Raw genomic sequence first — 27,680 nt, forward strand, 5'->3', positions numbered from 1 at the left:
CCTGTGACCCTTCTGTGAGGGATGTCCAGTTGTCTACAGATGGGCTTTGGGTCTCCATTCCAGACACGCCCCCACCCCCATTCACATTGGGTATGATTTTGTTCTGGGTTTTAGGTGCCTGATCCCATTGAAACCTCATGATGGCACAGGCTGGTGTGCTTCTTCTATGTGGGCTTTGTTGCTTCTCAGCTAGATGGCCACTTGTTTATCTTCAAGCCTTTAAGACCCCAGACACTATATCTTTCGATAGCTGGGCACTATCAGCTTTCTTCAACACATTTGCATATGCTCCCATTTTGTCTTCAGCAATTGTGTTGGGATGGTGAGCATCACAGAATGCCGGATTAGATATATAAGTGCAAAAATCTATTCCCCTCTCATTATATATAAATATATTTACATATGTACATGTCTGTATTTAGACCTCTATAGATGCCCTTTGCCTCTTGGTTCTTTCCTCTATTTCCTTTTCCTTTCCTCTTGTCCCACCCTCATGTTCGGCCTTTATACAGGCTTAGTAATTCCTCGCTGCTACATTGCCCTTGATTAAGCCCTACTAGGCATCCTACGCCCTTCTTTCCATTGATTTTAGTTCACTTGTTGTTCCTTTGTCAGAGTAAATCTTTATGGGAGCAGGGAACAGACAGCTTTAGCTTTTGTTTGTATGCTTCCACATTTAAATCTCCAGCCTGACCCCTTTCCTGAACTTTAATTGTGCATCCCATGGCTTTATTTAATGATTCCAATTACCTGTCTCATAGTTGTCTTAAGTGTTTTTTTTTTTATTTGTCTTAAGTTTTAACAAGTCCAAAACTGAACTCCCGATCTTTTCCTCAGACTGATTTCACATGTAGTTTGTCCATTTCATTTGATGGCATTCCATACTTTTCAGTTGGTCAGCCAAACATTGGAGTCATCCTTTATTCCTCTTCCTTTGTGCACTCCATAATTTGTCTGCTAGAAAATCATGTCAGTTCTGCTTCAAAATATTCTGTAATTTGACCGACTCTTAGTATGTTGACTGCTATTATTCTGGACCTACCTAACATCATTACTGGCTTGGGGATTAAAATCATAGCCTCCTAACTGATTTCCCTGCGTCCACCCAAAATAGTAATCAGGATTTTTTTTTAACTTAGAGCCATATTCTCCCCCATCCCTACCCCCAACAAAAAACCTCTTTTAATTTAGAATAAGAACTAAAGAGTTCTATACTAGTGTTAGTTCTTTGTTTGCCCTGTGCTAGTACTCTTCTCTTTTACCACAACTGTGCTTGCTTGCTTATTTTTTCTTTTAAAATGCTAGCTACAATTTTACCTTAGTGCTTTTGCTCTGGAACAAATTTTGTTCCTGGAACAAATTATCCTCCTTTTCAAATATTTGCTCAACTTAAACACCTTCTTAACAAGGTGGTTCCTGACTACCCTTTTTTAAAAAAAAACTCTGAAATCTTCTGTTCTCATACTCCTAGTTCCTTTAATTATATTCAATATTTTTTCTTTTTTTCATATTACTTGCATAATTAATTATTAAATGCTTACTTCTTCCTCTACAAAGTAAGCTCTGTGAGGTCATGGGGATAAATTTTTTCCTAGTAATGTCTCTCAAGTTCCTGGAACACTGCTTGGTATACAGTTGGTACTCAATAAGTAGTTGTAGAATTGAATGAAAGAAAGAAAGAATGAATGGTTATGCCTTTAGACTACCTAGTGGTTACTTCAGTCAATCTTAATTTAGCTAATTCCTTCACAAGTTTTGTGTTGCCTCCTCTGTGAAGATCCCTCTAATTTAAAGGCCCATCTTCACTTGAAGCCTTTATTGTGATTGTTAACTTGTTCCTCCATAGTCTATAAAGTAGGGGCATTGATTTTTTTTAGTGGTAGCGTGGTGTAGTAATTAAGAACATGAACTGAGTGGTGTTGAGGCAGATCTTTGTCCTTTAATACTTTATAAAATTGTTAGATTTAAACCACACATGACTGATATAGACAAATTATTTTATTAAGTGTTAGCTCTTATCCCCCCCTCAAAAAAAGTGTTAGCTCTCAGTATTATTTAGTGTCCCCAGCACTTAGCACAGTACTAGTAACAGAAATTTTACATAAATTTTGATGAATGAAGGAATTCGTTTTTGAAAACTCAGGGATTATCTTTTTTAAATAGTTACTATAAGGGAGCACTTTCATGCAGTGATCTTCAATCTTGACTGCACATATGAATCATGTAAGTAGCTTTAAAAATTCTCAGTGCCCAGGAGTTAAAACAAAGAACTATATTAATGCCATTGAGTTGGTATTGACTCAGAGTGATTCTATAGGTCAGAAGAACTGATCATAGGATTTTGAGGGCTCTAAACCTTTATGGAAACAAATAACCACATCCTTTCCCCACAGAGTGCCTGGTGGGTTCCAACCACTGATGTTTGAGTTAGCAATTAAGCTCTTTAACCAGCTTTGTGCTACCTGAGCTCCTTCACCAATGATGTGCCCCACATCAATTAATTCAGAATCTTGGGACGGGGGAAAGGTAGTGAGACATGAGTGAATTTTAAAATTCTCCATATGATTTCTTATGTGCAACTAAGGTTCAGAATCACTTGTGTGGAAATATTATAGAATTCAGGAAGTCAGTAATCTGGGGCCTTTTTTCCAGCTCTGCCACAAGCGTACTGCCTTTTAGCAAAAATCCCCCCCCGCCCTATTTCTCAGTTTTGAACATTGTGTATAACAGAAAATTGTTCTATAGTTTTATGAAGCTTAAATGAAAAGTATTTTTTCTTTTCTAGTCTCCTTTAACCTTGGAAACACCAAATCAGGTATCCCTGGGACAGTTATGGTTCGAACTACTAAAATTTTACACACTGGAGTTTGCTTTGGAGGAGTATGTCATCTGTGTACGGATAAAAGATATTTTAACAAGAGAGAATAAAAACTGGCCTAAAAGGCGAATAGCCATTGAAGGTGAGAAGAGTATATGTTATGTTTCATTTGGAGAATAATTTTTGTGTGCATACTTCTTATCTGTTTTTGATACAATATTATAAATCTTTGCCTTTGTATTAGTCTGGGTACTTTGGAGAAACAAATCCACAGCAACAGCAACTCATGTATAAGAGAGCATTTTATGTAAAGAAAATGTGCAACACGAAAACATCCCAACCCAATGCTGCCCAAGCCCACAAGTCCAACAGTAACCCATTAACCCAACACCAGTCCACAAAGTCCTCCACCTCACAAAACAGAGGCAATGATGCCGACTGCAGGAGGAAAGCTGAGTCCGTGAACGTGTAAGCATCTCAGCACTGGCAAAGGTCTCCACACGGCTGCTCCAGCACCCAGGGCTGCATCGGGATAGGTCCATGTGGCTTCTCCTTGGGGATGTCTTGTAGGAAGTCAATCTTGCAAGCTGAAGCAGGGAACTGCCAAGGCAGCTGCAAACCAGTGCGACCATCACAAAGCAAGAGACCCGAGAACTAGAAAGGCAAGGCTTCACCACCCATTTATCCTTCCGAGGCTCACCACCCATTTATCCCTCCGCCTTTCAATTAGCCCCACATGTGATTATCGGCCAGGTTGGCACAATTAACTAACTCAGCCTTCATAACACTGAATATACTACTGTTGTTTTTTTAAGGTGCCCTCCAGTTGGTTCTATCGCATAGAGACCCTTTGTACTTTAGAAGAAAACATTGCCCGATCCTGTGCCACCCTTGGTCTTTGCTGTTTGATCTCATTATTGTAGCCAGTGTGCCAGTCCATGTCCCTCTCTTTCGTGGACCCTCTGTGTTACAAAGCATGGTCTTCTTCAGGGACTGATTCTTCCTAATAACCTGTTCACCACGGATGTGAGATGAGTCAGCCATCCTTACTTCGAAGGAGCTTTCTGGCTCTCCTCTTCTCAATATTGATGTACTCATTCTTCCAGCAGTCCATTGTGTATTTAATACTGTTTGCCAACACTATCACTGAAAGGCCTCAGTTATTGTCCGTTGTCCAGTGTTTACAGGTATATGTGGCGATTGAAAATATCGGGATTTAGGGCAGGTACACCTCAAACAGATGGCTTCAAAATGAAATTTTTGCTTTTCAACATTAAGTTATCATATATATTTTAGATTCTTTTAAAAACCCTAAATAGTTTTATAGGATTAATACTTATTTAAAGGTCTCTAAATCTGTAAGTAGGTTGGGTCTTTCCATAACTCTATTTTTAATTATGAAAATTTAAAAGCAGGAAGATAAAACAGCATAATAGTATAAGAAATTTTAAAATAAACTTATATTATAATATTATGTTAAAGTACAATATTAGTATAAAATATATTAAAGTATAAAATTATATTAAAGTACAATGTTATCTATCTTGAGATTGTCTAAGTATATCATCTGTTAAATGTGACAGCTGAAGAAATAAAGATCAATTGATTCATGGTTGACAAAGAAGTTTCTACATCAAATCCAAGTTCATTAGGATAATTGGAGATACTGAAATTAGAATTACTTGCTAAATATACAATCAAAAATTTAAATTCAACAGCATTTCACCAATGTTTTATAGGTAGTAAATTTAATTTGTCATTCACTGTAGTCTAACCTGTGCATTGTTCTGCTCCCTCACTCCTTCTCTATTGTTGAATTTGGCAGTAATCTCAAACATGCTCATATCTTGTTCTCTCTCACATATAGTAATAATTGAGCTCTGAAGCCTCCGTTTATAATTTCTTCTCTCATTTTTAATTTTTTCTTCTTTGAGAAGGTAAAAGAGGCCAGGAAAAGCATGTTAAAGTCTAGATATGTAGATACCAGCAAATAGTAACTCATACCCCAGCTTTTATAGTCATAACCAGAAACTAAACTCACTGACAGTCAATGCCGACTTGTAGCGACCCCCTGAGACTGTAACTTTTTACAGGAGTAGAAAGTCCAGTCTTTCTCCCTCAGAGCTGCTGCTGGTTTCAAACTGCCAACCACGTAGGGCAATATGCTCTTACTTAGTGACATTCAGTTACGAAAACCATTTATTTGCTTTTGGGGGTGACAGTTTTTTTCCTAGGGCACATTTACATTAGAAAGTTTATTGATCCAAATTATACAAACATTTTCAGAATTCTTTCATAAATTATTAATTCTGAGAATGTAATTGATTGTAGCAAACCTTACAGTCTAGCTTTTGTAGACTGTAGATCAAATGTAATTTTTGGTTCAACTTTCGCTTCCTAAGGCCTCTTTTTTTTTTTCCTCCTTCCCACCATTTCTCCTTCTTTTCCACTTCTTTTTTATTTTCCGGGAACTGTTGTATTCTCTACTCAGTTTGCAGCCATCCTGAGTGAGAGGATCGGTTAGAAAATCATTGGGAAAGTATACACTTTACTGATTGGTATTTATGACTTATTCGCATAAACTCAGAATTGCATTTTACTGGTAAAGGCTAAACTTCTGCCCATTTTCTCCTTTACTAGATCCATTTTCAGTCAAGAGGAATGTTGCACGAAGCTTAAACAGCCAGCTTGTTTTTGAATATGTTGTGGAAAGGTTCAGGGCAGCTTATCGGTATTTTGCCTGTCCTCAGAGGAAGGGTGGAAATAAGTCTACAGTGGATTCTAAGAAAAAAGAAAAGGGGAAAACAAACAATAAGAAACCAGTGAAGTCTGACATGACAACCAACTGTTGCATTTTGCTTGGAGAAAGCACAGAAAAAATAAATGCAGAAAGAGACCAACCTGATAAATACGATGAAGTGCAGTGTACATCACAGAGCTGTCTTACTGGCAATGGTGATTTGTTGGCAAATGAACTAAATTTGCCTGAACATGGACAGGAATCTTTATCTCTCATTACCAATGAAGGAAGTCAATTAGAGCCAAAATCAATTAAGAAACAAGGTGATCTAGCGCCTTCAGACACTTGTTTAAAAAAGGCGCTCAATCAGTGTGACTGTACTAAATATAAGTCCCGTGACTCATGTGAATCTGCCAATGCTGACTGCAGGTCAAATTTAGAAACTGAGAGTTCACATCCGATTGTGTGCACTGACGTGTCTGCTACCTCTTTCAACTGCAAAGCCCCAGAAGATGCTTCTGACAATAATGATGAAAATCTCCCCACCCAGGAGTTATATTATGTGTTTGATAAGTTTATTTTAACCTCTGGCAAGGTAAGATACAGTTTGTAAATAATTTATAAGAGTGCGTTCAGAAATGTCAAAATAGCTTCTTTGGTGATTGACTTGTTTTGTCTTTTACATTTTGCATATTTACCATTTAAAAATGCTTATATACAAAGCTTCAAAACATTTCAGCACTTTATTAGTATTATTCTTCTGTATTACTATATAACTCTATTATTAATTGTTTCATATAGAAAAGAATTGTTAAGCTCATTTATTAAAGTTAATAATAAATTTTACAAAGGAAGCAAAAATGTGACTTCAAGAAGTTTATGCAAAGTAGATTTAAAAGATACTGGAATTTTCTCATAAACTTTTTGAAACCCCTTGTATTTTAAATTTTTCTTAATTTTTTATATTGAAGATAATTCTTTTTCTCCAAAAAGGAAAATATAAAATTTGTCATTTTAATAATACTCTGTTTTGACTAATTTTTTAGAAGACATAAATAAACATACGCAAAATAGTTGAGGGAGAAGTAAGATCAGGACCAAAATCAGAAAGAGTTAAGATTCTGGCTCTGCATGACTTCTCAGGATTTTGGCATATCCCTTATAATTTGTAACAGTTCTAACTTTATAACTTTAAGTGGGATTATCTGAACCTTAACTTTTAAAATTGCATAAAAGAATTGAAAACAAGCAACAAAGTTTTGTTAACAAAAGAAAAATTTGGCTGATTTATATTTCTTTTAAGTTGAGTGCATATAATGGGAATAGAATGATCAGAATCCAGAATTTAAAAATTATTATATAAACCAAGTAGAATATTAGAATCACTGTTCTTGTTGGCATGGTTTAAAACTTTTGGCCTCTTATTAAGTAGTACTTTCCCCTTCTATATAAGAATGCATCTGTAACATTTTATTTAGTTTGCAGTGTTTGTGAAATATGGACTATTGAAAGAATGAACTAAATGGCAGAGCTGTAGGGGGAAAAAATCTCTTGATTATATAATTGTGATTATTTTATACTTTTCTATATTAGAAATTTTGTTTAGAATAACTATTCTCTCAATTTTTATTTCTAGTCATTTAATCAACATGTTAAAAAAATTTTTTATATCTATGATTAAAAAAATTTCTTTGGAAAGCTGATAGAAATGTTTACAGTAGTATTACTTAGCCCACAGTACAGGATTTTCATTAGTAGAGGTTTCTATATGGAAATTGAGACAATACATGGCTGGGTAAATGTGCATGTCGATGTTGGAGAAGAGGCTAACTTTAAGGTCTAGGCCTATTACAATATAGAGAATAAGAGTAGTCTATAACATAATGTGTTTTAACTAGGTAAGTTACATTTTTACTTGGGATCATTTTTAGCCAATTTTTTGGTCTTCGTTAATATACATTGCAAATGGTACTATGGCATTTGGAGTGTACTTTGTGGCCATTGATAAGAATTATTACATGATACCAAGTTGGTGATGTAGAGCTTAGTTCCATAGTTTGACCCCTTCTGTGTCATGCTAATATAATAAATTGAACCAGCCAATCAAGTTGGACTTTGGTAACTGACTGATTCAACGTAGAAGATGTTTAGGGTGAAATGAAAGACATCATTTGAAATTTCTTTTTTTTTTCTTTACTTGAAATTTCGTTATAAACTATTTTGTTATATTTCAGTAAATTACAATGCTTGTAAATTCCCTTTTACTTTAGCTGACTAGTTAATACAATATTTAGGATTTTCTCAAGCTGTGCTTATTAGCTCACTCTCCTGGTATTTCCAGTAATTTAGATCATAAGTAACTTTTATCTTAGATAGTTTCATTTTTGTAAGGAAGAAAGTTTAAAGTGGCTGACTGAAAGAGATTTGTTATATTTAACTATGTTTCATTAACATGCTTTCCTTCTGAAAGTATAGACTATCAACTGGATTAGACAAAAGGTTCTTTGAATATGCTTTATGATAATGAATTGCCTCAAATGGTTAGTTTTATTTTTATAAATGGAGCCTTTCTTTTAACCTGTATATAGCCGCCAACCATAGTATGCAGCATCTGCAAAAAGGATGGTCATTCAAAAAATGATTGCCCAGAGGACTTCAGGAAAATTGATCTAAAACCTCTTCCGCTAATGACAAACCGGTTTCGGGAAATACTTGATTTAGTGTGTAAGAGATGTTTTGGTAAGTTTTTTTTAATTTCTAAAACTAATTAGATTACATTCTTAGATTTACTTATTTTCTAATTTTAAAATAATTTGCTTACATTTCAGTTTGTTAGAGAGTTTTTGGAAAATGTATGGAGACTCAATCATAGATTATTTATGAAAAGCCTACAATGTACAGGGTCTTGTGGTAAATACCCGAGGGAGCACAGAGTGTATTCCAGTTGTCCATGGGTTGATTTTCAGTCATGGTGACCCAATGAATGCCAGGGTAGGACTGTGTTCATGGGATTTTCAACAGCTGATATTTCTGAAGTCAAATTCCAGGTCTTTCTTCCAAGGTGCGTCTAGGTTGTCTTAAACATTCATTTTTTTTGGTTAGCAGCCAAATATGTTAACTGTTTGTAGCACCACAGTATCCACAGGTATTGTTTGGAAAAAACTTAAAACTCTATATCTGTACTGTCTATTAAGATGGCCACTAATTTCAAACTGAAATTAATTTAAAATGAAATAAAATTTAAAATTAGGTTGTTCCCGTCACTATTAGCTGCATATCAAGTGCTTAATAGCTAGGTGTGATTAATGACTCCTGTACTAGACAGATAGATACTAGAGTATTATTCTCATTGCAGTGTTCTTAGATATCACTGTTCTACATGGATATACAAGACATGGGTGTAAAATGGTGTAATTGAAAACAGAATGTGTTACATGCTGATAGTAGTAAATGTAATACCGTGTAAACAATTTTATCTGAGATGGATCACCACAATTGTAATTATGGTGTGGCATTTGAAATAGACTTTGAAGTGCATATTTTTATATAAAATGTCATAAGTAAAAACATCCAGTTGATAACCAACTTAGAGTGACCCTGTAGGACAGAGTAGAAGTACTCCTGTGGGTTTCTCTGCCTGTATCTTTTTTTCTTTTTGGCTGTAACTTTTTTTTTTTTTTTCGCAGAGGCTTTTTATTTAAGTATTTATGTAAGGTACTGTCTTAAATCATGCTGAAGTCTTCACAAGCTTGTACTGGATCTGTGCCTGGAGTCCTTTCTTAAATTGAGACTTGCTTGCTCAGACAAGCAGGTTTCTTTTATAATCCACTTTTTGTTTTCTGCAGGCTGTAACTTTTTATAGTAGTAGAAAGCCTCGTATTTCTCCCTTGGAGCAGTTTGTGGTTTCGAACTACTGACGTAATGATTCGCAACCCAATGTGTAACCCACTATACCAGGGCTTCTAGTAAAAACATACAATGCTTACTTTGGGGGAATAATTGCTTTAAATGCTAGTTTATAAAAAGGGTAATAGAGGACGAGAAGCTTTAAAGATCCACGAATGTCTTTATTCAACAAATACTTAATGGAATACTTGAAGTACACCTAAATTTCAAAAGTATTTATGAATTACTTCTGTCTCAGATTAAGATAACATTTCTATTGCCATCCATTATATCTGTTGCCTCATTTTAATCTTTTCCTTCTATACATCCTGGTAAGAAAATTAAGAGATTTTTTGTAAATAAAATCACATAGCATGTATTCTTTTTGGGGCCTGGCTTCTTTCACTCAGTATTGTATTTAAATTAATGCAAAAATTTCCTTTCAATAGTTCATTCCTTTCTATTGCTGAGTAGTTTTACATTCCATTGGTATACCACAATTTGTTTAACCATTTGTTGATGAATATGGGTTATTTACAAATTTGAATTGCCAATAAATCTGCCAAAAAATTTTTGTGTACAAGTCTGAGATGAACATATATGCTTTCATTACTCTTAGTTAAAAATCTAGGTGTGTGGAACCTAGGTCATGCCAGAGTTATTCTTTTGGCAGCATTTTTTGTTATAATTTTCTAGATTTGTTTTTATTTAACCAGTCATTTAACTAAGTACATGCACTCATGGATATTTATACTTTGGATTTTAATCCAGTATTACTTTGTTTTGTTGCTTAAATTATTCCAACTTTGACCATAGGGAGCTTTTTAGTTCACTCTTGTCTCTTTAACATTCTCTCATAAATGTATTGTTATTGATTTAGCAATATATTTTCTGGCACTATAAATGATCTATGTTCATCTCACATATTTCCTGCCCTGATCCTAGAATAATTTATTTCTCTAAGGAGCCCTCATTCTTTTTATTGGAGAATGGTATTAGAAACCAATGCTTACATGCCCGGTGTTCTTGCTAGGAGTATAGTTGCTTCTAGTCCCTCTCAACTTGACAGACTAAGAAAACATAACCTCACTGCTATCAAGTTGATTCTGAGTCATAGCTACCCTGTGTAATGTTTCTGAGACTGTGACTCGATTCCATGCAGTGACCGGTGGTTTCCAACTGCTGACCTTGGGGTTAGCAGCCCAACACATAACCAACTACACTACCAGGGCTCCTAAGAAAATATATGCTAGCCCCTATAAATATGGGCAGTTCCTTGGTTATCAGCATCCAATTAATATATCTCATAGTTAGGAGCCTGCTGTATCAGAAGTTTAGGTATACATAATGGCTTGTGGTAACAGATGGGCACTACTTTGCAATGCATATCAAAATATTATTATTACTAAGTCATTATGTTAAAGATGTTTGAGTGTGTCCTAAAGAATTTAATGTTTTTTGTACCTTAAAAGGTATACTAAGACATGATTATTTCACTGATGTTAGATATGAACCATACCTAACTGTTTTTACTTTGTACAAATTCGATTTAAAGACAGATTTAGGTGTGGAATTTATTTGTAATCCGGGGACTGCATATGCACTTAACTATAACTATTTCTATTTGTAATTATCTGTAGTTATATTAAGCTAAACACAAGTTTATATTGATTTCTTCAACACTTAGCATGTTACCATATGGGCCATTTTAGCTTTTCTCCCTGCTAATGTATAAATTCCCATTCCAATAATAATAAATCTGGATCACACCATCTCTGAATGTAGCTGCTTCATTCTAGTATGCAGTATCAGAATTGTTAACATGTATCTCAGGGGAAACAACTGTTATCAACTAGAGTTTAGTGCAGTTTCTTTTGCCTTTAGTCTTCCTGACTTCATTCCTATCCAAAATTACTTTAGAAGGACATCTTTTCCCCTTCTTCTTTGAGCAAAGTTATTTCTTATATTTGTAATAGTAAGATCCTGTTGTGACAGTCTATATTCCATTCTGGGATCCTCAAACTCATTCTTTTTTAAAAAAAAACTACATATCTTAAAGCAGTGATTCTCACCCTTGTTAATGCCATGACCCTTTCATACAGTTCCTCATGTTGTGATGAACCTCCAACCATAAAATTATTTTTGTTGCTACTTCATAACTGTAATTTTGCTACTGTTATTAATCGGATGACGCCTGTGAAAGGGTTGCTCGACCCCCAAAGGGGTCGTCACTCACAGGTCGAGAACTGCTGCCTTAAGGTTCTTCCTGTTGCCCTCCAAAGTTGTATGGATTTTGACAGGGACATGATGTCATGTTTCTACTAATATAATATCATTCCAAAATAGGTTTATTTTCTTTAAAAAATCCCTATGCTTCATTTATTTAGCATTCCCTCCTTCTACCTTGAGCCCCTGGCAAATACTGATCCCATATTTGTTTTTCTAAAGCAGTGGTTCTCAACCTTCCTAATACTGTGACCTTTTAATTAATACAGTTCCTCATGTTGTGGTGACCCCAACCATAAAATTATTTTTGGTTGCTACTTCATAACTGTAATTTTCCTACTGTTATAGATCGTAATGTAAATATCTGATATGGAGGATGTATTTTCATTGTTAAAAATTGAACATAATTAAACAGTGATTTATTACAAAGCAATACGTAACTATATATTGCGAAATATTTATGTATGTGTCTTCAGCAGCCCCTGTGACAGGGTTATTCGACCCCCAAAGGGGTTGCAACCCACAGGTTGGGAACTGCTGTTCTAAAGGGTAAATATTAATTTAATTAATTACAGCACATTCCTGGTAAATTACTGCTTTGTTCCCATGTGTGAATCTTGACTGGGCATTTGAGGGGAGTATAAGATTTGAAAAGGCCAGGGGGCAGTAAAAAACATATTAGTATTAGTCAACAGGAGAAATAAACCATCAAAGATAGGAGGAGAGTCAAGTATCTAATGTCAAAATAAAGCAATTGAAGATTGTTTGAAGAACTATATGTTGATATTCATACAAAAAATAATAACGTAAAATACACATAGTTACTTACAAATGATTTTGTGTGCTGTTCCTCATCCCATTAACATTCATGGTCTTAAAATCAGAAAATTCAACAATGAAAAACTGTAAGTAAATATTTTCGGGTGAAAAATTGAAGATGCTTTCACATTCTATTTTTCTTACTCTTTTTATTTTTCTCCTTTTTGCTTAGATGAGTTATCACCACCTTTCTCTGAACAACACAACAGGGAGCAAATTTTAATTGGTTTGGAAAAGTTTATTCAAAAAGAATATGATGGTATGTCATAGATTAAACATTTCTTGATATGGTTATTATAGTCCCCTGGTGTTTTATTTAGATATTTTAAAAAAATGTCAATTACATATCATGTGCTAGCTACTATTCTAGTTGCTAGACATACTGTGCTAATTATAGAGTTGAAACTTGTGTACATGAAGCTTACAATTCAAAGGGAGAGACATTTGACTTGTATATATACATATAATATGATGTCAGGAAATAATAAATGCTTTGAATTAAAGTATAAGAGGACAGAGTGATGGCGTGTTGGGCAGGTATCTTTGAGAAGGTTACATGTGAGCGGAGCCCAGAATGACTAATAGAACAAGTTCCCTGACTATCCAATGGAAGAAGATTCTAGTGAGAAAGACCCCAAAACTAGATTATCCTTGCCATATTTTAAGAACATCCAGAAGTTCAATGTAGCTGGAGTGGTGTGATCAAGGAAAAGAGTAATAGAAAGATCAGATCAGAGAGATTTAGATTGGATCTTTAAGGCTTCATGCACAATGGTATCTGAGCTTTGAGTTTTCTTTTGCATGTCCAACAAGAGACTTTTTGAAGGTTTTTTCAGAGAAGTGAGAAAAAAGTATAATGACTAGATATTTTATAAAAGGATAAAACAGGTGGACATTTATTCTTATTCGGTTTCTTCTCAAGGTGAAGATAACTCTTTATAAATGTCCTAGAGAAATATAGTAGCTTTCTGTTCACCCTTTGCAAGTAAAAAGGGTGGATCGTTCCACTACTCACACACACACACACACACACACACACACACACACACACACACACACACGATAAAACGGTTGGTTTATAACTAGAATGAATTTCTATTTTAAAAAGATTATCTATTAGGTGCTAAAACATATGTAAAAATAATTATTTATTAGTGTATACAAGGAGGTGGCCCTCCTCTCCCCCCCAAAATCAGAATTGTGATGGGTGGAGCAGAGCTTTCATAGTGCACATTTTTCCTTCTAGGCAAGCATCGAGCAACCATGCTCTGAGTTAGTGCACCCAGGGGCATCACCTGGGAAGGTTCTCTCTGGTCACTGAATTTTTTTGTAAAAGCAGTTCCGCTAGAACCTTGTTTATTATGGTGGTTGATTTAAGAGAACAGCTTGCAGCTATGGAAATTTTGTTTCTTGCTTGGGAAAATGCGGCAGAAACTGTTGTGATGTTGAACACAATTTACAAGGACAGCGCTGTGGACAAAACTCAAATGTATGAGTGGTTTTCTTGTTTCAAGAAAGTCGGAATGTTGATTGATGACAAACCTTGTTCTAGACATCTGCTAACTTCCCAAGTAGAAGAAAATGTTAACTCCTAGTGCATTTGGAGTTCATTCTACCAGATCAAACTGTTATCAAGCTTTCTATTTAGAGGTTCTGAAAAGATTGTATAACAGTGTGCAACCAAAAAAGCCTGATTTGTGGCAAATGAGGAACTGGTTTTGCCTTCTAGTCAATGTACCTGCTCACACAGCCACGTCAGTGTTCCAGTTTTGGGCAATAACCAGCATGCCTCTCTTGCTCTACACACCTGACTCACCTGACCTTGCTCTGTGCAACTTCTTTTTGTGTCCACAAATGAAGATGACATAGAAGAGGTAAAGAAAAAAATGAGGGAGGTGCTGTCAGCCACCAAACAGATGAATTTGAGAAATGCTTCCAGAATGGAATCGCAGATTTGACAAATGTTTTAAGTGTAATGGAGAGTACATTGAAGATGATATGGTTGTTTTGTAAAAAAAAAAAAAAAATTAAACACATAGCTTTGACCAAAAAAAAATCCATGTTAACAATTCTGTTTTTCCACAAACTTTTTAAAGCCCCTTTATAGTTTTGACTAATTCTAAACTCCTAAGTAAACTCAAGATCTGTTGTGTTTTTTTTTTAAATCAAAGCTTGTTTTGTGCTTCTCTCAGTTTTCATATAAATTTTAATAGCTGTAGAACTGAAATGGGAAGATGCTGAAAATACAGTCTGTGTGATCATGAGGTGTCGATGGGATTAGGTATCAGGCATCAAAGACCCAGAAGAAAAAATATCAATGTGAATGAGGGAGAGTGTGAAGTGGAGATCCAAAGCCCATCTGTAGACAATGGGACATCCCCTTCAAGAAGGGTCACAAGGAAGAGACGAACCAGTCAGGGACAGTATAGCACCAATGAAACATACAACTTTCCTCTAGTTTTTTAATGCTTCCTTCCCTCCCTATCATGATCCCAATTCTTCCTTTCCAATTGGCTAGCCCAGAGCATGCACACAGTACAGATAAGAGCTGGAAACACAGGGAATCCAGAACAGATAAATCCCTCAGGACCAACAATGAGAGTAACGATACCAGGAGGATAAGGAGAAGTTGGGGGGAGAAAAGGGGAACCGATCAGAATGATCTACATATAACCCCCTCCCTGGGGAATGGACAACAAAAAAGTGGGTGAAGGGAGGCATCGGTCAGTGTAAGACATGAAAAAAAATTAATAAATTATTGAGGGAGGGTGGATAGGGGAGGGAGGGGGGAAATGAGCTGATGCCAAGGGCTCAAGTAGAAAGAAAATGTTTTGAAAATGATGATGGCAACAAATGTGCTTGACACAATGGATGTAATGTATGTATTGTGATAAGAGCTGTATGAGCCCCAATAAAATTATTTAAAAAAAAATAAACATCATTTTAAGGGGAAAAAAAAGAATTCAAGAGAAAAATTCTGTCTTTTTAGGCACAACTTATTTAAAGCTATTATTAACAATGAATATATAAGGATAACTATCATAATTTATGTTAAGTGGATTGATCACATTTTTAAAAATGGAGGTTGTTGGGTTTCAACTCATAGTGACCCAACAGGGCAAAGTAGAACTGTCCCTAGAGTTTCCTAGGCTATAATCCTTGTAGAAGCAGATCACCAAGTCTTCCTCAGAACTGCTGGATGGGTTTGAACCACTGACTCTTTGGTTAGTACCTAGGTGTTTAGCCATTGGGCTGCCAGGGCTCCTAATCACTTATTTTGAAGAAAAATTAATCCTGTGAACTAAGGTGATGTTTGTAAAGGTATTTGAATTATACCCTGAAAGAAAAATTAGTTTATTTCCAAATACTGATCTTAACTATTCATAGTGATACTGAGACAAAGTAGATTTATTTTTTAAAAAAATTCTTGTTGTTTTGAGTTCATTCTAACTCAGCAACTTTATAGGACAGAGTAGATTTGCCCCTATAGAATTTCTAACTTTACAATCTTTATGAAAGCAGACTGCCTCATTTTTTCTCTTGAAGAGTAATTGGTAGGTTCAAACCACACACTTATTAAGAGCTGAGTGCTTCATCTGAAGAGCACCAGTAGGTCTCCTTAGATTAATTTTAGAGAGAGTTAAGTTGGAAGGGGCAAAAGGACTTAGTGACTGATTAAATGTGGCTAGTTACGGACACCACCTGGCCAACTTCTGACTTGGGCAACTGAATAGATGATGATACTATTTATTGAGGATTGAAAAAACAAAAACCAGTTACCCTTGAGTCAGGTCTAACTCATGGTGACCGCATTAGTGCATAGTTGAACTGCATTCTGTTGGTTTAAATGACTGATGTTTTGTGAGAAAATTGCTGAGCTTTCCTTTCAAGGTTGCCTTGAGGTGAGTGTGCATCTCCCAATTTCAGTTAGTAGTTGGGTTATGTAGGGATTCCTGGTAGTTTGGAATGAAGTCGATGAGCTTAGTTTTTGGCATGGATGAATTTATGATACATGTTGAAAAATGGAAAAGACAGTTGGATAAACAGGTATAGGAATTTAGATAAAAGATCTAAAGTTGAGGATTTGGAATTTTAAGATTATCTCCAGTGGTAGGTGATTTAAACAGTAGAAGTAGACAAAAACATCTCGTGTAAGGACTTTACCTACCAATTATAGGACTTTTGTTTTTCTTTTCCTTCACTTAGAAAAGGCAAGACTGTGCTTATTTGGCTCTTCTAAGAATGGATTTGGATTTCGTGATAGTGATCTAGATATTTGTATGACCCTGGAAGGCCATGAAAATGCAGAGGTAAGAGCATTTGTAGAGCAGTGTGTAAGTGTATTTTATTCTAATAATACATCCATTTGCAATTTTAAATGTAATGTTAAAATACGAAAGGGCTTTAAAAAATTATTGGAAAAATTCATTAACTTTAGTTTCACAAACTTTTTGAAGCCCTGCAATAGATGGTGTTATTCTGTGTATCAATATACTAACAACAGCAGTATTTGAAATTTAAAAGCAATAGTATTGACAGTGTAAAAGACATTGTAATATTAGAGCAAGTTTACTGTTTCACCAATTTTATAATATAAAAGCCATGTCATTGAGAGTTACAAATGCTTTCTAATGAATTTTGGAAAAATCAAGGAATGTACCAGTGTAGAACCAGTGAGAAGTTGATGCTTCAGTTTGGTTGTGCACCCTGATCTTGCATATTCTATCTTTCCTTATCTTCTCCGTTAGATAATATCATTGTACAACTGTGGATAGAAAATACAGGTGGTTATCAGATTTATGTTTTGTGTTCTAAAATGTAATTATAATTATGGGGTACTCTTTTAGGGGTACTTTTTCCGCCATAGCAGCAATGTTATAAATAATAGAGATTTCTTTCTTTTGTCTTCTTTAATAAGAGATTTCTAAGATAGCTTTTTAGAAGCTCATTTTGGGTGGGGGAGGGGCGATAACAATTATTGAATCCCCAGCAAAACACTTTTACATACATTATCTCACTTCATTTTTACAACCATCTTTGAGGTAGGTATTATTTCCCCCATTTTACAGATGAGGAAACTGAGGCTTTCAGAGATAAACTGACTTGCCCAAGTTCATACAGCTAGTAAGTGTTGGAGCTGGAATTCGTACCCAGGTCTGTCTGACTCCAGAGCTCAGGCTCTTTCCATTCATTATATCTCACTGCCTCTCTATAATTTATTTAACCCATAATGTAGCTGAAATATAGTACTAATAGCACTGTAGAACCTAACCACTACTCTCTGCAATGGAAAAATTTTGAATTACACTGTGAGATGCCAGGAGCAGACCTTACCCCGTGCAGTCTGAGCAGTGAGAGTGGGAATGTATGCATTCCTCCATTGTGACCCAGGCCCCTGCAATGGGAATGAGATTATCCAAGGTCCCGCAAAGAAAAGACCGATTGGACAGGGAAGAAGTGTTCCATATCCCCTTGTAGCAAGTAGAAAAGGAGAGGGTTCTGTAGTTTTGCTAAGTCTTGATTTTTCCCATAGCGGCATAGTAAGTTACAAGTTGGGCTGCTAACTGCATACACAGTCCAAAATCCAAACCCACCAGCTGCTCTGAGGGAGAAAGACAAGACATTCTACTCCCATAAAGAGGTGTAATCTCAGAAATCCAAAGGGACAGTTCTCCTCTGCCCTTAAGGTCGCTATGAATTGGAATCAATTTGATGGCTGTGAATGAGTATCTGAAAGTAGAAGATCATTCCTATAAAACCTTTGGTAAGCTGAAAGAGTGTAAAGCAAAAAAGCAGTTACCAATTAATTTATATGGAAACTTGTTTGAGTGCGTTTACACCAAAAAAATAACCCACCATTCTGTTGTGTTAGGGTCGCTATGGGTTGGAACCAACTCAATGGCGCATAAGACCAACAAATCATACCAAATCACACATAAAACCTAAAATGACACTACTATATACTGCTCCAAGACACAGTTCAAGGTATGGGGGCTTCATAATGAGATGCTGAGTATAGAGATCCCAGGGAAGGAACTTGACAAGGCCACTCTCGCTGCTTAGGTGTGCATTTCCTCTTTAATAACACCCCCCCCACACAGTGCCCCCTGCCTGCCCACCCAAAACAAAACAAAATGCTGACCCGTAATTTTGCTTTTTGCCTTTATTATAAAATTTTAAATCTCAGATTTTTTCCGGTTAGCAAAAACGGGCACTAAAGTAGGTCTTACTATAAAAGCAAAGTGGCGTAAAGCAAACTTTGAAAAAGTGGGCAATACCTATATTGGTATTTATGTTTCAAAATTAGGGACTGCTTGCAAGATTGGGGTGAGGGCAAGCTTCTGGCATCCGTAGTGGTGTCAGGATAGCCTCTGTTGTAAAAGAATTCAGCAGATTAGTGTACCTGTGCATTTTTGAAATAGTTCTTTAAAAGGATAGTTTTTAAATAAAAAAGAAAGACCTATAATGAAGATGGCAGTGTTGTCTGGCAGTGCCTTATTTTTGGTTCTGAGAAATCGCTATTGGTTTGAATTAACGTGTTCTTGATCTGAAAAATTACGAATGCTTTCTTTGTTCTCCTTAACTTTTGCTTAGTGCCACCTACTGGTTAGAGGTGGTCCTCTCTCCATTTTGAAGAGCAAGAATTGAGAGGTTGTAGTTTTATATTTTTCTTTGTAAAATTTAGTAATCAGACTTTTAATTACTAAAGGTTTGTATATTATTATCTATGCCATTTTCATTGGACATTTAAACAATTTTTCATTGTTTTCATAGCTCATGATTTCCTTTTAGGTTATTCATAAATGAAACCTGTAATTAAGTATAAATTGTAAGTCCTAAAACTCTCAGGTTAAGCTGCGATGACCTTTGTTCTTTTGTAGCTAAAATGAATATGTTGGGGATATACAAAAGTGATTACTCTTCAGTTTTAACAGCTAATTTATATTGACATTTTTCCTGTTATTGTATTATGATTCTCATTACCATACCAATTCTGTTCCTGTGCTGGTTTTTATAAAGTAATACATTTGCATAGGCAAGAATTTCTCTCAAAAGTTAGGTGCTAGTATAAAAAATATTATTTTTCTTTTCATTATCAATATAATAATTATAAATAGCTCACACATTTCAAATGCTTACTTTGTGCCAGGCATGCTGCTGAATACTTTGTCTTATGTAGTCCTAACAACTGATTAGGGTAGGAGTTTTTTGTGATTCTATAGAAAGTAGTTTGAGGGTCAGATGGATTTCTTTAGAGTCACGCAGCTAGTTACCGCATATACTCGTGTATAAGCCAAGTTTTTCAGCACATTTTTAATGCAGTTTTTGTGGTAAAATTAGGTGCCTCTGCTGATATTTGAGTTGGCTTATACTGGAGAATATATGGTAATTCTTAGTTCAAGATTTGAATCCAGTTTTGTGTAAATTTAGAGCCTTTGTTCTTAATTAAGGTAATGCTTTGCCTTTACCAAACCCATCTAGTTATATGTTTCTCAAACTTTTTAGTGTGTATATGAATTTCTTGGGGATTTTGTTAGGCGGGTTATGGCTCATTAGATTTGGATGGGATCTGAGATTATACAGTTCTTTCAAGTTTCCTGGTGATGCTTATATGAATGAAAGCAAGGTGGTAGAGCTATATAGCTGAACACTTAAATACTAGTATTCAATGTCTAGATTAAAATATAATTTGAACAAGGTCAGCTTGAATCAGGCAGATTGTTTTAAATTTATTTTTAATGCCTTTTGTTTTTTAGAAATTAAATTCTAAGGAAATAATTGAAAATTTGGCAAAAATTCTTAAGAGACACCCAGGTATGAATTTTTAATTGTAATTTAAAACAAAAGGAAATGTTTTTAGCTGTATGAAAATTATTTAACTTACCAATTTTTATTTTTAATTAGGTTTAAGAAATATTTTGCCTATAACTACTGCCAAAGTGCCTATAGTAAAATTTGAACACAGACGAAGTGGGTTAGAAGGTGATATCAGTTTATATAATACATTGGTAAGTTTTTCTTTCTGAATAGACCAGGTATGCTTACACTTGTCATTTTAAAGGTTTACATCTGACTGACTATACCTTTGTATTTAAAATTACCAAATAGAAGTTGTTATTGATCGTTGAGTCCATTCCAATTCATAGTAACCATTTGTACAACAAAACGAAGCATTGCCTAGTACCAAGTCCCTCACTGTGTTTGAGCACACTGTATTAGACTTTCTCGATGAGGGTCTGCCTTTTCTTTATGGACCCTGCCTCTACTTAATACACACAGTGTCCTTCTCCAGGGACTGGCCCTCTGGCCCTTCCTGATAACATATCCATATAACATATCTTACCATCTGTGCTTTTAGTGAGCATTCTGGTTGTATTTCTGTTGAGATTTGTTTGTTCTTCTGGCAGTCAATGTTTTTTGCCAGCAACATAATTCAAAGACATCAATTCTTTTTTGGACTTCCTTATTCATGTATTTTTCTAGATTTCCCCTGCATTTTAAGCAATTGAAAATATCATCGATTGGGTCAGACACACCTTTGTTCTCAAAGTGACATCTTTGCTTATAACCCTTTTAAAGGGGTCTTTTATGGCAGCTTTGCCTAATGCAATATGTTGCTTTATTTCTTGACTGCTGCTTCTGAAGGCGTTGATTGTGAATCTTAAGTAAAACAAAATTCTTGACAACTTCAATCTCTACTCTTTTTATTATGATATTAATAATTGGTCCAGTTGTGAGGAGTTTTGTTTTCTTTATGTTGAGGTGTAATCTGTACTGAAGGGTATAATCTTTGATTTTCATTAGTAAGTACTTCAAATCCTCTTCACGTTGAGTAAGCAGAGTTGTGTCAACTATATATTGCTTATCTTTTTCTAATCCTGATGCCACATTCTTCTTTATATATTATTTTCTTAGTACCTGCAAATGTGAGTAGTACTAAGAAAAAAAATTAAGCATTTTGATATTTTCTTCAAATTGAAGATTAGCTTTTGTTTGACTTATTTACTGGTACTTTAAGTTTTACATTTATATATATTCTACTTGGTGTGTATTTTATTATTTTAACTTTTAAATTGAAATACTAAATGCTTTTAAATATGAAATTTTTTTTAGGCTCAGCATAACACAAGAATGCTAGCTACTTATGCAGCTATTGATCCTAGAGTTCAGTACTTGGGATATACTATGAAAGTATTTGCTAAGGTAATTATTAAAAAGTGTACAATTTGTTTTGTAATATCCATATGAAAGTGAATCATGCTGTTGTAGGTTTTGTGAAAAATATCTCAGTTTTGTGTAAAGGTTTTGAGAAAAATGGGCCTCAAAATGAGATGGGTTTGAATATGTGCCAGTTAGAATAGGGTCATTTTAGTCTTTTTCCTACATGTCAGTGTATTAATAAATTTCTCAGTGCAATGATTATGAACTATCACCCTAGTTAAGATTCTGTAGGTTTGAAAATGTGGACTTTAGGTTTAGTGGTAAATATTTCTGGCAAGAGAAGTAAAGCAAAACCATATCAGTAAAATCTGTACTTCTCATGGTATAACACTTACCATATTTCATTTTATGTTCTTGGGGATTTTGCTTGTTTTTATTTTGCTAGATATATAATCTCCACTAAGTAGGGACATCTGTGTCCGTAGCATAGGACAGGGCCTGTTTTGTGGTACTTGTTCTATAAGTACTTCAGTGAATGTACTAGTGGAAGAGTTTAGATAAGGAAGTGACTTGGTTGTATTTTCATTTCATAAAACTATTTCATTAAAGAGGCATATTTGTTCAGATATTTTTGCACATTTCTTTTGTAAAGGGAACAAAGCATCTAGGCACGTAGAAAAAAATCAGGCTTGAAATAACTAATTTTCTAGATCCATTTCACAAAAGTAACTCTTACCATGGTGGTTGTGTATATGGAGTTTTGGTAGTGAAATGAAGTGGTCCATACCAGAAATTCATTCTCACTCTTTATGTACACAGAAAGCAGATGAATCCTTAGTCAAGGAGGAAAATCTTTGAGGATTCTTTTAGTTAAGTTTTTAAAAACTAGCCAACATGTTCATGTGGCTCAGAGTTCACAAGGCCTAAAGGAATTTGAAGGTGCCTTGGTGGTGTGGAGATTATGCATTGATCTGCTAACCACAAGGTCAGGAGTTTGAAACCAATAGCTCCTACTTGAGGGAAACAGGAAGTTTTCTATTCTTATAAAGAATTGCAGTCTTGGAAACCTACAGAGGTAGTTCTACCCTGTCCTAGAGGGTTGCTATGAGTTGAAGTTAACTTGATGGCAGTGAGAAAGGGGTTTATGGTGAATAATTCCCCGTTATAGTTTGTCTTCTAGCCAGGTAGTACTTCTTTCTAATGATATCCAATGTTAAAAGTTCCACTCTGTCTTCCATGAAATATGTTCTACCAGTGTATACAAATATGTAAATCCTCTCCCCGCTTTTTAATATAAGTATAAACCCACTATAAATGTTCTTCACTGTGCTTTTCCACTTAGCAATAGATCTACTAGTACACCAAGACCTTCCTTCTCTTTTTCCTGCTTGCTTCTTAAATGGCTTCATATTATTCCATTATATATGTAAACCACGGTTCTTGAAACCATTGCATTACTTATAGATCTTGTATCTGGTGGGTTTTTGCTGTTCCAGCAATGCTGTAGTGCAAATTTACTCAGTCGTTTCACACATCTTCTGGTGTATTTGCAGTATACACTTTTAGAACAGAATTATGAAGTTAGAGGACATGCTTTTCTAGTTTTCATATTAATAAAACCTTCTTTATAGAGTTTGTACCAATTTACACTTTCACATGTAATGCTTGGCAAGCTATTCCCGGATACCATCTTTAATAGTTATTGAACTTTTGTATATTTGCCAATTTGTTTACTTTTAAAAATGTATCTCATATTAGTGATTATGTTTTTGATGACAATCTCATTTCATCTTCAATCATTGTTTTAAATTTTTAGCGATGTGACATTGGAGATGCTTCCAGAGGAAGTTTATCTTCATATGCCTATATCCTTATGGTGCTGTACTTTCTGCAGCAGAGAAAACCACCTGTTATCCCAGTTCTACAAGAGGTAGGTCTTTAAGAAAACTAAAAAGGAGATTTGTGTGCAAGCATTAGACCTAAGTATACTATAGCTTGCCTAATTTATTATATTAAGGATTTTCCATCTATGATATTCCTAAAATTTTTACTAATATGAATCATATAATCAAGTCTGATCAATCTCTAAAAAATATTTTTATTATATGGGATAATATATAGACTATCAGAATACTAGATGAACAGAAACATTGAATATCTTGTGATGTTTTGTATTTCCTAGTAATAGAATACTACAGATAAAGTGCGGAATTTTTGTAGACTGCTGTTAACTCTTATGTTTCTGAACCCATAGATCTTATTTTCTTAGATGAAAATACGTAAGCTTCTCTCCAATCTAATTATGGCCCTGGCAGTGAAACTTGATTTATTTCTATGTATACTTTGCTCAAGGAGCCTGATCATAAAATGGTTAGCCTTCAGATGCTAACTGAAAAATTGGTGATTTGAAATTGACTCAGTGATTCTGCAGAAGAAAGACTAGGTGATGGACACTTGCAAAGATTAAAATAACCTATTGCCTTCAACTTGATTCTAACTATCTTATAGGATTTCCATGGCTCTAATTTGGGGGCTCTGGTGAAGTATTTGGTAGTGTATTCTGGTGCTAATCACAGCTGCTAGCAGCTGCTCCAAGGGAGAAAGATGAGGCTTTCTGCTCCTGCTAAGACTTACATCCTCTCAGAAATCCTAGGAGCAGTTCTCTCCGTCTTAAAGGGGTCTTATATGTCGGAATCAACTAAGTGATGGTGGATAGCAGTGGTAAAGGCTATTACTCTGTAGAGGAATAGCCTGCCCCATGGGGTGGATTACTTGGAATCAACTAAGTGATAGTGGATAGCAGTGGCGAGGGCTATTACTCTGTACAGGAATAGCCTGCCGCATGGGGTGGATTTGAATGCTGACCTGTTGGTTAGCAGCTGTACTTTTAACCATTGCACTACCAGGCCACCTTTGTAAAGATTACTGCCTAGAAAACCCTATGTGACAGCTCTACTCTGTCACATGGGATTGCTATGAGTTGAAAACTGACTTGGCAGCACCTAACAATAACAACAACATTTTTCAACCTTATGGATTTTAAATTTTGGTTGGGAAGAAACCCAAGGAAATTCTTGCTGGTGCCACAAAGTCTTGTTAGTTGCATCAAGCAAATATGAAAGAAAGCGATTTTTCTCTTAATCAGAACTGATTGAATTGTAGAGTCCCATTTTACTAAATAGGCACAAAGGAGTTCTTAATCATCCCTCTGTTCCTTCTGATTCCTGGCACAAAGTGGATTTGCAAACATTAAGGAGGATGCAGTGCTAATTTCTTATAAAGGTGGTTATTTTGAGGTAATTATAGAAATAACATTCAGCGCTAATTTCTTATAAAGGTGGTTATTTTGAGGTAATAATAGAAATAACATTCTGATTTCACATAAACGTTGAGAGCCAAGACAAAGAAAAGCACGAAATACTGAGCCATGGATAGATGTCAGGTGGTCTTAGTATGTTTTTAGACGTTCTAATGAGTGCCATGTTTTTAAAGCAGTATTCCCTTCTCTCTCTCAAGCAGTGGGAGGGAACGGACATTTTATAACAGTGTTTTCTAGCAGAAAGTTTTAAATTTCTGAATTAATGTTAGGTGATGTGTTTATTTTTAGCAAACTGGTTCACTGTAATATATTTTAATTCAACATGAATTAAATTAGGCCTCCCTCGAATGGATTGTGTTCTTTATTAGTCTAATTGTTTAAGCTTTAGACTAGGGGAATCTTATGAATGGGATAGTCTTAGTAATATTATAGCAACCATTATCACTTTGACAGAATAGTATAGTCAACAACAATGAACCATACTTTTTGTTTTAATGCTGATTTATCTGTGTACCTTCATTTTATCACCTATGATTCAAGAGCCATTGAAGAATAGAAAGAGCAGGGCATTATATTATAGCCAGGGAGAGGTGATTTTCATAATAGTGACATTGTAAAATTAATTGAATTGCCTGACCTTCATAAATCTTGAGGTTCATCAACAGTCGAAATGTCATAACAGTAATATTGATTTTTCAGTGTTTTCATAAGAAACAGACAACAAATGCCTTTGCATGTAGTAGATACCCTAATAGGCTTTTATAAATAGTGTTTACTTTTACTATTTTTGTTATTAGCAGCATCATTAACATTATCGTTGGGAAAATATAGGTAGGATTGCCATAGTCAACTTTCAAGAACTTTCCCATTATCTGTTTAACAGACAGTGATTGATGAAATGACAGTTAATGGGATGTTTTCCATCATAATGAGCTCTGATTGTGGGGGGCTATGTGATATATGTGGACTGATGATATATGGATTTTTGCTTCTGGCCTTTTTTGCTTGTCATATGGGACCCTATTGTCCATTGCTCTGCCATCATTTAAGTATTGGTCATTGACATCAATCAACTTTTAAGGGTAAGGATTTGTTTAATGAAGCTGATAATTTCTGGCTCCCTTTGTAATTGAACTTAGGCTTTAAGTGGGTGGGTATTTAAAGACTTAAGAGTTAAGAGTGGGTTTTTGGTCATCAGTTGTTTCAAGTTTGTTAGGTCAAAAGGAGAAGTAGAATGATTTTGCTGTACTCTAGCAAATCACCTATAAAAGCAAATTTTCATATGAAATTTAATTAAGATAATTTTGGAGTGTTACTCATATTTAGGGTTTTACATTTTTATGTTTCTTAATTTCTAGCAGCTTAAAATTTTACTTTAAATATTATAGCAGTAGGTAATAAAATATTACAATGAAATAAGAGGATGTTTAGTGTTACCCCTTGCACAAATATTCTAGCTTTGTTTGGTGATGATTTAGAGGGAGGTTTGAGTGTTGAAGATGATTGTTGGGGAGTACAAAGAAGAGGAAAATGGGGGAAGTTGGAAAGGGGAGGAAAAGGCAAAGTTAGTGTGCTTATGTATGCTTATATGCCATGTAAAAGGGAAAGATATGAAAGCATTATTTCTGGTAAGCACTTAAAACTGTGAAACAGAGTGGAAAGTTAGATACCGTAAAACATCAGTATTCATGAGTACAAGTAAAATCAAAGTTCAGTCACTCCCCAAAGCCTCACAAGTCTGTTTATTGTGTTACCAGCCTTCATCGTTGAGTTTGGATCATGGTTGAGTAAGAGTTCTCTTTGAAGGAATCAAGGTCTAAAGAAGTAGCTTGTATTATTTCAATATCTGGTAAATAAATCAAATTATACAAAGCATGAAATATCCCTAACAACATCCTAACAAACAAGGGTAAAATATACTTCTGTTAATTTAAAAACCTTCACTTCCTTGTTGAGCACAGTATACCATGTCTTTTGTTTCACGTATTAATATTTATAAATTTCAGGCGCTCTTGTTTTATGAAATGTCAGAACTTGGGCTAGACTATATTTGTTATAGATAAAAAAAGCTACTTGTCATTAACTTAAGGCCCTTGAAACTTGTGTCTTTATGATTAGAGTAAATATATTCATTTAACAAACATATTATCTTAGTTACCTAGTACTGCTATAACAAATAACAACGAGAGGGTTAACAAACACATTAATTTTCTCGTAGTCGAGGAACCTAGAAATCTGAATTCAGAACACCAGCTCTAGAGGAGGCTTTTTCTTGTGGCTCAGTCACAAGTCCTTGTCTCTTCATCTTCTATTTCTAAGAGATCTCTTTATATCTTAACCCAACTCTGCTTATCTGCTTTCGCTTTAATTTCTTTTTTTTTAGTTTATTAATTTTTCAGTTTTATTTTATTTTGTTATTTCTTCGCTTTTTTCCCCTTTTTTTATCGTTTTATTAGGGGCTCATACGACTCTTATCACAATCCATACATACATCAGTTGTGTAAAGCACATTTGTACATTCATTGGCCTTGTCATTCTCAAAACATTTGCTCTCCACTTAAGCCTCCGGCATCAGGTCCTCATTTTTTCCCCTCCCTCCCCGCTCTCCCCTCCCTTACGAGCCCTTGATAATTTATAAATTATTATTTTGTCATATCTTGCCCTGTCCGACATCTCCCTTCACCCACTTTTCTGTTGTCCGTCCCCCAGGG

General features: G+C 35.1%; 1 protein-coding gene and 1 non-coding gene across 7 annotated transcripts in view; both read left to right on the plus strand.

Annotated features, from left to right (window-relative positions):
* The window catches only part of TUT4 (terminal uridylyl transferase 4), a 128,381-nt gene that overhangs the window by 66,131 nt on the left and 34,570 nt on the right, over nt 1-27,680 (plus strand). For all 6 annotated transcript variants that reach the window (XM_045291971.1, XM_045291972.1, XM_045291973.1 and 3 more), the window contains exons 12-20: nt 2,786-2,960; nt 5,459-6,153; nt 8,147-8,297; nt 12,661-12,747; nt 16,695-16,798; nt 20,246-20,303; nt 20,394-20,497; nt 21,603-21,692; nt 23,467-23,580. In XM_045291971.1, the coding sequence (XP_045147906.1) occupies nt 2,786-2,960; nt 5,459-6,153; nt 8,147-8,297; nt 12,661-12,747; nt 16,695-16,798; nt 20,246-20,303; nt 20,394-20,497; nt 21,603-21,692; nt 23,467-23,580 (1,578 nt within the window). The remainder of the gene's footprint in view (nt 1-2,785; nt 2,961-5,458; nt 6,154-8,146; nt 8,298-12,660; nt 12,748-16,694; nt 16,799-20,245; nt 20,304-20,393; nt 20,498-21,602; nt 21,693-23,466; nt 23,581-27,680) is intronic.
* On the plus strand, nt 13,378-13,507 carry LOC115870243. Its single transcript, XR_004046613.1, has one exon. It is a non-coding gene; the product is annotated as a small Cajal body-specific RNA 24 (non-coding RNA).

Source organism: Echinops telfairi, unplaced genomic scaffold, assembly GCF_000313985.2.
Source record: "Echinops telfairi isolate 266 unplaced genomic scaffold, ASM31398v2 ScPeMD7_443;HRSCAF=831, whole genome shotgun sequence".
NCBI lineage: Eukaryota > Metazoa > Chordata > Mammalia > Afrosoricida > Tenrecidae > Echinops > Echinops telfairi.